General features: G+C 40.0%; 1 protein-coding gene across 2 annotated transcripts in view; it reads right to left on the bottom strand.

The window, feature by feature from the left end:
- MCTP2 (multiple C2 domains, transmembrane 2) overlaps positions 1-11,827 on the bottom strand; it is a 102,867-nt gene that overhangs the window by 74,612 nt on the left and 16,428 nt on the right. For both annotated transcript variants that reach the window (XM_009710655.1, XM_009710656.1), the window contains exons 4-7: positions 9,907-10,049; positions 9,034-9,110; positions 7,797-7,908; positions 5,783-5,818 (exon numbers count right to left, since the gene is read on the bottom strand). In XM_009710655.1, the coding sequence (XP_009708957.1) occupies positions 5,783-5,818; positions 7,797-7,908; positions 9,034-9,110; positions 9,907-10,049 (368 nt within the window). The remainder of the gene's footprint in view (positions 1-5,782; positions 5,819-7,796; positions 7,909-9,033; positions 9,111-9,906; positions 10,050-11,827) is intronic.

Genomic DNA, 11,827 nt, shown 5'->3' with positions numbered 1-11,827 from the left:
CACGGGCACAAAAGAACCGCTCGGGGCGTGCTCTGTGGCCACCTCTCCAGCCTCCCCAGGTATTTGGCAGGCTGTTCCTCTGACCACCCTGATGGAAATACAAGCCAAACAGGCACTGTCTCAGATTCCACTCACAGTTTCTGGAAGAAAGCACGTCTGGGGAAACCCAGATGTGTGGTAGACCCGAAGACCTGGACCATCAATGAGTGAACTTTAGTGTTGCCTGGGGAAGTCTGCACTATGCAAAATGCCTCCTAGGTGACAAGAAAATTAAATTGCATTATTTATTTAAAAGTCTTACCTCCTCTTTGATACTCTGCACCTACTCACTTCAAACTGATTTACACAGCGTTAATTGATTAAACTTCACAGCCTCCCTCTGAGTTGGCAAAACCATTACAGAGCAGAGCACATAGAATTGCAGCGACCAGTCCAAAAAAGTTACTCAGGGGCAAAATAAGCACTGAAAAAACTACCCCAAGCACTTTCCCTCACTCCAGCCATCACTATACTAACCTGCCTTCACAATGACACCAGAAAAGTCAAAGCCTCTGTCTATACTGGCCAGAAAAGGAGGACATAACTGCTTAATCAGTGACAATTTTAAAGCATTTTCATCTGTTCAGCTTTTCCCTTTCTCTGTTACCTCCCAGGCTACAGACGCCTCCGCACTTGGGTACTTCAGCTCCTCCTGCTGCTGCTGAACCAGAGCTCTTTCCAGCTGTGCTCCCAGACTGAATGCCAGGTCCTTCAGGCCTCTCTCACTATATTTTCCTGTAAACTCTCTGCAGTCAGCCAGCTCACACTGGCTACATCCCAGACCAAAGTAAAGGTGCCTTGCAGAGGTACAGAAAAGTTGGCTGAAGCTGGGATCAGGCTATGGGCCTGGAAATTAGGAAACACATGCTTTATGATGGAAGTTAGCACATGTCCCAACTGCAAGACATTGGACAAGTTTGCTTATTCTTCCATGCCATTCCATCACTTCTGAAATCAAGATAGCCTTGAGACCAGAATTTGAGGGGTTGTCTCCAGACAGAGCTCTGATTTTGGCTGGGCTCTGTATGCAAACCACCAGTGATACCATAAAGGTCACCTTTATGAGTAGTTCACTGCTGTAAAATGGGTAACAACTTGAACAAAAAGCATCCCTCAAACAAGCCAGCCAGAAAGAAAACAATAAGCACATGAATATCCAGAAAGCTTTACTCTTAAAAACAAACTAGATGTTTTTAAAGTCTAAGAGCCCATGTTTACTGCATTTTTAGGGACTGTGCAACATCAGGTAAGTAATGAGTAATCTTTTCTGAAGCAAAAGTATGGCCTGGTCATAGAGCAGGACCCTGCCACGTGAGGAACAGAAGATGGTTCTTCTCCCTACTCCTTAGAAAGAACATTTGCCCAGAAAACATCCCATGCCTCTGAACAGGAAAACTAAAAATTGGTTCTCACAATACCATTTTAGCGGGTATGGTGGCATCAGGTATACAGTTGGACTTGATGATCTTTGAGGTCTCTTCCAACCATAATGATTCTATGATTTTCAGAATCTAGTTTCAAAATGAATATATAAAAGCTGCTCACACCAACTTCCAAGTTTTTATTACTTTCTGGTTCTGGTTTAAAGAAGAAAGCTGGATAAGAATGAGCAGGTGGGCCATATTCTGCCTTCACAGAGCCAAATACAGGAGATGAGCAAGAATGATGGAGCTTTGGAGGGGAAAGGACCAGCTCTTTGACCCAGCTTCACAAAATCCTTTAGGAGCTCGAGTCTCCCTGATAACACCATTTGTATATAATCTCCCTCTATAGGCACCCAGCGAATCCCCTCTGGTGCATCAGGGCTGCTTTCAAATCTGTCTCTTTTCCTGATGCACACATACATGCCCCAAGTTCAAACTTGTTTTTGAAGCAATAAAGAGATGCAGAAAAATTGAACATTTAAATGACATGGCGAGGTGGCCAAGTGTGAAGCAAGTCCATCTCTCACATCTTTCATTTAAAAGGATGAGACAGGACAACAGAAAGCCTGCTGAAATCCCTGTGAAGAGGTCAACATCGAAACCAGGCCACGTAATTTGCCATTTGAGAAAACAACAACACACAAATAGGGAGACTCTTTGGCCCTCTCCTCATTAGGCAGGGAAACCATTTTGCAGAGGCAGTCTCCCCTTGGGAAAGAGGAGAGGGCAGCGAGAAAGGCAAGTGAACCGACACTAGATTGCCGCCACGATGCATGACCCTGTGGCAACCGAGTCGCTTTGCTCTGTGAAATGCTTGGAGAGCATCGCTGCCCACGGGGTATTGTGGGAGAAAGTCAAATACAATGAGGCAGGCAAAAATGAAACCTAACAGCCCACGCAGGAAAAAAAAAAAAAAAGAAAAAAAAGAGAGCGAGGGATTTTCCCTTGCGATGAGATGCTGAGGAGCACTTCAGTCCGGTCAGCCTTTCAGCCAATTTATTCAATCAGCTTAGGCTATCAAGGTGGCAATTGCGTCGCTTTTGTTTCAAAACTGAACTGCTGCAGGTCACTCCACCCCAAGAAAACCTGCTTATTTGCTTCATAGATGTTCAACACTTAAAGGTTATTCAGCTGTACAAATGCTGGAAATAGCGTGCAGGGCACTCAGGGTGAGACTCAAGTCACCTGGGACAAACAAGGCTACTGAGCATCAGCATGTTGGGCTCCAGCAGAGATAGCTACCAACTCCCTCTGCGCCCCAGAAAGAACAACAGAAAAGAGGGGAGAGCTTGCCAATACACAGATATGTATGCATACATTAATACTGCCTAATAGTATCCTCTTCCCTTCACAACACCACCCTCCATGAGAAAAGTAGAAAGCTGCACTCCTGGAGACAGCTCCCGCAGAGGACAATGCTGTTCTCTGCTCCCATGAAAAATGAGGGATCTGGGTGTGCTGCCCACGTCTTGGGAGTCCACCCAAATGTGCAATGATTCCCTTCTAGCAGCACTGAAAAATATATACTGTGTAATCAACAGATAGTTAAATCATCCATTTCAACAGCTCTTGCACCAAAATGATTTAAAAGAAAATATTCAGTTGCTGAAATCCTTCCTGCATACTATCTGTAATGACCATGAGGCAACCGTAGCTAGACTGGAGATCTTGTACTGCTGCTGTTTTCGTTGTTGTCTGAAATGTAGCTTTTCCTTCAAAAAGCAAGAGAGCTCAGAGAACACACATGAAGAGCGTACAGTATTCACAACAGCCCACATGAACCCCTTTGCCAGTCTCACATGGAGTTACTTCACATATTAAGGCCATCAACAGGGGTACTAACCATTTGGGGTGAATTTGGGAAGTCAGCAAGAATCCCATGATTAATGTGAAAAGACTCATTTAGGACACTGATGTGCCAAATCTGCACTAAGATAACAAAATGGTCAAATTAGAGTATAACCAGATTTTTTTCATATAGGCAATACTGATTAAAAAAAGCTGTGAAAGTTATCTTTGGTCCATCTTTAAAATAAGTAATTTTCCCTGTATTTGTAGAAGAAAAGATAAATATTACAATAGAGGTCAGCTATAGTTCAGCACAAAAAAAAAATCAGGAAAACTATTTCAAATAGAGAACTTTTATTTGCTTAAACCTACAGAGATGAAATTTAGATCTGTCTCGGTTCATCTCCTCAAATGCAAAGTATATGGCCTTTTTCTCCTGCAACAACCAACCAGAGTCAGCTCAGTAGCCAAAAAAGAGACAAGTTTGCGTATCTGTTACAGAGCTCTCTCCATTTCCCCTGCCTGCCTTATTCCTGTATCTTTATCTCGTCCAGCAACATTGTTTTCTACCCCATCACACTCTCTGGCTATTCTTCCATAACCTCTTGTGCCTTCCCTAGACACCTATATTCCCCATGCACACAATTTTTCTTTCTAGCCTTTATGTTCTGCCACAAACTGCTAGTACTGCTTCCACAGACCAGAGTTTCCTAACTAAAGATGGTTATTGATGTACAGTACTAGTGTTTTAGTGCAGTAGCAGAATCAATAAACTAGGAAATACTGCTTTGTCAGATTTTTTCCAGCGCATGCTGGGAAATATTTTTTACTGCCTTTGGATGGTCACAGAGCTTTTCTTTAGAGATCACACTGGAGCATGAACTTCCCTAGGAAGAACTGAAGCTCTCCTACCCTCTAGTGACTGGAACAGAATAGAGCACAGGGTTGCAGCTTTTTTTTTTTTCCCCCTCTTTTAAACAATACTTTCAATTCTCCTAAATCAGTACTGTGCTTCAACATCTCTTATTTTTATTTTAAAAGATGCTAAGGCAAAAGCCAGAGTCCTGAGAACTGAGTGACCTGCCAGTATGGCTTGCAGCCAAAAGTCCAAAAACCTGTATATAAAGAAATTATTCAAAATGCAATGAGATATAGTGTAAAACCAAAAAAAAAAATCTCCACTGACAGCAACCAAGACAGAAGTTTGGCTATTCTGGACAAAAAGGACCAGAGTTTAAAAACCTGGCTCCCATTCCCAGGACCCAAAGCCAACCAGCGTCAAGAGACAGCTGTGTGTGCATGCGTGAGAAAAAGGAGGATCAAGCTACACTGATTGAATGAGGGCACAGTAATTTCCAGAGCTTTAGTTAAAAACTGAAGTGCTGAGCTCTTCAATTATTCCATCACTTTCTGTCATACGGCATTCAGGGATGTCTGGCGGTTCTCCGCGTCAAGCACTGCGGGAAAGGCTGCGATATCCCTGGAACCTGGGCTCGCCAAGCTGCCATCCAGCTCCAAGGGCCGTACTTTGCACTTCTTCTATTGACAAAAATATACTTTCTGGCACAATACCTGAGAGAATTGGCTCCTCTAAATGGCACACCACAGTTGTAATGAATAAAACAAGAGAAGATTAATTATTCAATTTATTTAGGCACAAACCAATAGTTATATAGGAAAAATATCAAGATGCATACGTGTTCTCATAGGAGCCAAATTCTGCTTTTCAGAAAGTTAGACCGTATAGCTCTCAAGCTGGGTGTTGGAGCCTGCAGTTTCTATATCATTGTTATTTACTCAATAGCAAATTAAAGCTTTACAGAACAAATAAAAAGCCACAGTCTGTTTCCTGAACAAGTTAAAATCAAATGCAAAAACGGGATAGTACAGGAACATAAAAGTAATGGAAGCCTGCAGGGATACTACAGAAGACCAAGGAAAGCAAGTTATGTAGATATGTAGCAACACACAAATCTTGGAAATCCTGTTACATCGCTGGTAATGAAAACTCCCCGCTCAGTCTCCATCCCAAGAATAAAAAGAATTTCAAAACCCACAGGAGCAACCAGAAGAAATGCTGCCTCACAAAATTCCTCCCATGGTGAAAGACAACCCAAATGATTAGACTGGCATTCAGGAGTCCCAAGTTCAACTTCAGTACCAACTACTAGCCACCTTTCGGGTACCCTTAAACAACTCAGATCCTCTACAGCTCCTTTTTTTGGTTGAATTTACACCCATTTCTTTAGTACAGACAGTTTTTCTCTCTTTCTACAGCTCTTTGCTGAATGAAGTCTTACTCTTGCTTGCCACTAGACACTACCATAGTGTCTACAATAAGAAAACAGCAGCAATTTCTCATCACATTGAAAAAAAAAATATCAAAAAAGCAAAGGCTATCAAAGCCACCACATTAAGACAGGTTGCATCTATAGTTCACAGTTTTCCTATGTTTATCCTTTTTGTTTCACAGGAAGGCGCAGATTTTGGGAGGAGAATTTTTTTTTTAAAGAGAAAAAAATATGGATTACCTTGGATGAAGTTCGCTTCTTCCGACTTGACCATCTCTATTCATGAGTCACACCATTGTACCAAAGAGAACCCAGAGAGGGGAAACAGAGGAGGAGTAATATGGAGAAAGTGTTTAGTAAAATAATTCACACAGGAGCTTGTCAAATGTGTTAGCAAAGCTTATTATTAAGTAGGGCCTGGATCTGCAACTGCATTCATCTACCTCCCCTCCCTCATGAAACAACAATCAACAAACTCAAAGTTCCTGCATTGCACCAAAAAAGAGAGGAAATTAAAAAATACGTAATCAAGAATAAAAAGTGGAGGGACCCAGAGCCATTAGTAAGAAACATGGCTTGTACTTTTGGTGCCATCTGGTTCTACAGTAAGCTAATTTAAAAAGGGGAAAAAAAAATCATCTTGCTGCTAAGTGCTAATGTGGACAGAGCCATTTCACTATTCTGATTCTACTGGAAATGGATGAGCAATCTGCATTTGAAATATGAGGGCTTAAAACATCATCTTTAAAAAAAATTACAGCATGCACCAACTCTTCTATCATCTGCACTCTGAATGTTAACTAAATACCCATGAGCATGAAAAGCAGCCGCTTTAAACCAATGTATTTTCTGTCTCGCTGGCTAGATCCACTTTAGCCTATGCTTTCCTAAAAATCCCAGATTTCCTGTGGTTCTTTTGGCTAAACTACCTTTTTTGCTAAAGTAACTTTATGTCTTTGCTTCACCCCTTCCTGCAATCCAGTGACTCATGGCCCAACAACACTCTCTTGCACAAGTTAGAGGGGGAATTCGCATCCCACATCAAAGCCATCTCATTATATGGATAAATAAAGACCACAACAGTGTTTTGAGTGTTGCCATTAAGCTTTTAAATAACCACATATTGAGGTAGAAATAACTCTACAATTATCTTAATATTAATTGAGATTTTACCATTCTCAAAAAAGCAACTATTTGAAAAATAAATAATGAACGGCAGACAACCCACATTAGCTTTTTGTTATTTTGCTTTCCAACCCCTTGAAACATTTACATTTCTATAAATAATCCTATTCAGACTGGAATTCCATACCTATAATTCAATCATGTGCTGTAAACAGCAACTTTAATACTAGACCATATAGAGGACTTGTAGGAATATTTTCTCTTTACATATGTATTACATATATTTAAAATTAGCTCTGGTTTTCAAGCCAGTTCAAGTAAATGCCTGATCTTGGCTTTTCCCCATCCTTTGCTGGCCAGGAGCAGGAGGAGTTCTCCAACAGAGGTATGCTTTGCACTGTAAAACACTAGTAGGAATCTTAAAAGATGAAAACAAAAGAAAAAATCCACGTGCAGAACCTGAAATTTAAGGACTATCAGCTTTAGTTGTGGTGTTCCCATTCTCTGCCTAGGTTCTTCTGGGTTTCTAGCATCACTAAATGCACACATTTCAGCATCAGGAGCCAAATTCAATTGAACTCAGTCAAGAAAACTGTCAGTGGCAAAATCAGGATTTTTACAATCAATCGCTTCCTCTCAGCCAGTGTGCTTCTCCACAGGATTGATGCAGTTTAAGTCTTAGCATCAAATCTCTGCTTTCAGATTTCACATGGATTAGATTTTTTCATTGTGAGGGGGGAAAAAAGAAAGAAAAAAAGAATAACTTTTTTTTAAAAAAAATGTTAATCTCCTAGGTGGAAATGAGAAAACTGTATGCTCTGGGATAGCAACCACAGCAGGTACGGTTCATACATTCACTTCAGCAACCTGCACATTGCGGTGGTAGATATCACATCGCTGGTACATGGAGAGCGCTGCCACAGTGCACATCACAGCTACAAATGCCTATGCAAATTTTACCCAGCTAAATGTGGGGCTTTTTTTAAAGATATGATCTATCTCGATTTCAATATTGAGCCTTGGAGGATGAAAATAAAGGTGGCATTTCCCAGTAAATCAGATTATGCCAGCTCTTTTTTCTGCCTCCCTACACATTCCAGCTATAAATCTGATTTCCTAAGCCACTTACATTTCTCTTGAAGTCTCCTTGCTTGACTGCTAGACTCAAGTTTAATACAATCACTCCCATGTCATCTTCTAAACTGTTGGGATCTTCCAGTTTTAAAACCTGTTCAGTAGTTCTACAAGCAAAAAAAAAGTGCATTTATTGACTCCAGTTAACTCGAGTTGATTATTAAAGGTCACACTGAGCTGTGCAAATTTCAGCTTCTTGTCTGAAATTCCGAATATTGAGTTTAAATGTTAAAATAGGAAATCTGGAGGATTCCTTCTTAGTTCTGACAAAACACATCCCCCTTTTAATAACACAACGTAGTGTTTATACAGCATTGCTTAATACACGCCAAATTAAGTTACTACTACTTCCACTTCACGGGGAAGAACCAACTCAACCAAGTGAATTTTCTAACATTAATGGCTGGGATTCGACTCCAGACTTATTTATTCTGCCTTAACTCTGCCTGCATTTAACTTCTTTCTGTGTCTCAGTCCCCTCTTTGAAAACAGGAATGCTGGTATTTACCTGGTGTCACTATCTCACAGGTAAGTTCATTAATGTTTCTGGAAATTCGGATACAACAGCCATGGGAGTTATAATATTCCCGCACAGGGAAAACTCATTTTCTCCAAAAAAAAAAGTCACACAGCAAGGGAGTATAAAAGAGAGAACTAAAACTTGAATTCCTGGCTTCCAGCTCTACATTGAGACCAAGCAGCAGCAGACAAAAGGCGCAGGGCTTGCCTCTGCACTAAATCAGGGCCAGATGGAGCTGCCACGGGGATGGATGAGTGCAGGGGGAGGCTGGAAACGGGGTGCTTGCAGCCAGCCAGGCAAACCGCTCCCCAGCCCAGCGATACACAGAAAAAGGCATCCCGCACTATATAGGGCTAAGAAGAGGTCTCAGCCTTCTCCCCCTCTTTCTTCTTCCACCTCCACAAGTTATCCTGGCGTAGCTCTCCCTAAACAATGCCGCGTATAGAAACTCTTATTCTTATTCCTAGACATGAAAAGGAAAGGGCACCTTCTGCTGAACTGGGCTCCATACAGGTTGGATTTGAATCCAGTACGTGACGCTGGATAAAAACATTGTGTATAGGATTTATCTCAAGCAATTTCTTTTAAAATGCGCTCCCCACCCTTCTATCAAAATAAGTTTTCGTGAACAGACAAATTCCAAGCTAGAACAAAAGCATTTCATTATTTTCCTATGTTTCTCAATTAAGCTTTAATTAAATAAACATATTACCTATTGAGTTCAAGTTCAGCGAGCGCTACAAATGCCGAACCCATGAAGTCTGAAGAGGTTAAATCTCGATCGTACACCTAGTAGCAAAATAAAATAAATATTTCTAATTTTCACATCACAAACCAGTTTTATCCTGGCTGATAAAAGAATAGATATCTTTAAGCCCTTTCAGTTCAATTTTGTATTTGAAAGATCAAAGCTTAGATATATTTCAGGGATAATTTTCCATCTCCCTGCTTTAATTTGTATTTTTAACTAAATATTTAAACAGCATTTTGAAAGTATCTTCTTAATATTATGTAAACAGAGACATGTGTGCTGCTATGGATTGTGCCTGTTCCTTTATGCTCTGCACGATAGCATAATGAAACGCTGCACAAAAATCAGGTACTTCTGGTTACAGATGTTTCAGCAATTAGCACTCACAACTGGTAGCTTGCAGTTCTGGTAACTGTAACGTTACTCATAACGAGAAAAGGCTTTGCTACTTGTCACGGCTGCATCCCAGGTAATAATTCTGTTCAACTCAGCCAAATTACACTCTTAAAATGTGCTTATGAAACCGCTATTGGTTTCACTGAGTTTGCACAAGCACAGTAAGAGCGAGCAGAATTTAACTCCACAGCTTTAAACATATCCAGTCAAGGAGTTTTATTTCAACTTAGATTTTTGCAGATGGAAAGCAAAACATGCAAGTAAAATCTGGAAAAGACATATGTGCATTTTAATTTGAAATTGCTGAAACTCTTAAACCGGATTGTGTTTTGTTACACTGCTACAGTGAATAAAAATCAATACTTTTCTAAAGTTGAAAATAATTGCTTAAAAAAACACATTGACTCATCTTTCAAAAATCTAAAAATCAAAGCTTACCTTGATCCAGAGTTTTTGATCAAGGGTCTGTACAGGCAGCACAACAGTTTCATCCCAAACTGGGTTCAGGTTCTTGTAGACTACTTTACTTTTGTATAGAGTTTTCCCATTCAGTTTAAACTTCACATATGGGTCACTTGTACCTGTGATAATCAGTAAAAAATAGATTAGCATGCCCTCACATAACCCCACAACCTTATATTTTCATAAAACAATAAATAACAATAATAAATGGTAATAACTTATTTTATATATACACGCATATGCTTAATTATCTATATAAAAATTGCTAATTCATACAGGAAATCTATAGAACAGAACAAGAAAGTTCTTTGAAAGCAGGCAACAAAAATTCTTCATATTTTGCTTGATCTCTGCTGTGTTATTCTTAAAGAACATTAACTATTCTTTAGTAACTTAGTTAACATTTTAATTTGGGAAAAGAGGAAGCAGAAGAAGGGATGAAGGATTATTTACAGGTCAACTAACAACACAAAGAGTGGAAGAGAGAAAATGTGATCCTCTGACTAGGAATATATAAAAAGACCAAAAGTCAAAAGCATCGTAACTCAGATAGGAGGTCCAAGGAAACCAGTAACAATAGCTAAAATACCCATCAGGATTTCATCACTGGTGTCACTTACCAATTTACTTAAAATCAAATTTGAAGTTTCAGTGAAAAACTACTGACGTTATTCACCAGCTTAGGATAAAAACCACACAGAGAACAGACTCCATAAAGGCAACAAACAATATTCAGGTAACACATTTTTTAATCCAAGTGGCACAATTTGCCATGGCAATAACATCCCGTATTTTTATGGAGCAGATGTCCACAGACAGAGTGTGAGGTTTGTGCCACTCAGCAGCAATAGAAAGACTTGCAGCTGTCAAAGGAAAACAGAAGAGGGAACCAACTTTTTATTACTGTTGTTAAACCAGTGGCATCTGCACTAACCCCAACCACTGTGCAGGACACCATACGAAAGGGGGAATAAAGGTACACGAAGGCTTTCACAAGATGGTTTATTTAGTAATGCATACAGACTTTGCAAAAAAATCTCACAAGCTGCAAATAAGGGAAAGAATAAAACTGAGGTGTAGCAGCACATACGATTAACTGATCCTAAGTGCCGTTCATCTGTCATATTCAATGTTGTCTGTATTATACCTTATAAGTGGTATTAAGCTTCCCTCCTAACAGTTCAATTTCATTAGAAGAATAACAGTTACTGTGCTGATCCTCTCTGTCGCCCAGCCTGCAGTCTGGGATGCTGGCAGGAAAAGACCCACTCCCACACCAGACTTCATACATTTAGAAATGATCTGAACCTATCCTCCTTGGTTCCCACTGAGATACTGGCTGACAAACTCATGGCAGGTCAGGATAGCCCATCGTAAGACCAATGCTCAGTCTTGTCAGTAGTTTGGTGAAACAGTGAGAATGTGAAAAATCCGTATTTAAATATCCAAAGATGTGATCAGTGTTATATGAAGACAGACTTAGACTCAAGAAAAAATAGCTAGGTGCTAGCATCTATTTGGAATTACGTTTCACTGTAAAGAACTGTGCGCCTGGGACATGCAGACTTACATTTAAGAATTATAGAAAGTTTTTATTCTGTTTTAATTTCAAAAGAGAAGAGTTGTAGAGCCTGCCCAATGCTGCACATAAAGGGTTTTTCATTCACGGAAGGAAAATATTAGCTGGTTTTCAAATGCTACCTGCAGCTGATCCTTTTTCTAAATAGTAATTGTTGAAATCTAACCCCCCCCCCTTTTTTTTTTTTTTTTTGGGGGGGGTGGGGTTGCAAACTTAAAAAGAAGTTTCTTTTCCTTCTCCTCTAAGAGAGAAGAATAATAATAAGGACCTGATCCAAAGCCAAGGAAGTCAGATGGCAGCTTCTCACTGTTTTCAATG

This window comes from Cariama cristata, unplaced genomic scaffold (genome assembly GCF_000690535.1).
Source record: "Cariama cristata isolate BGI_N322 unplaced genomic scaffold, ASM69053v1 scaffold2612, whole genome shotgun sequence".
NCBI lineage: Eukaryota > Metazoa > Chordata > Aves > Cariamiformes > Cariamidae > Cariama > Cariama cristata.
The sequence above is the reverse complement of the archived record's forward strand: the minus strand, read 5'-3'. Positions and strand labels throughout refer to the sequence as shown.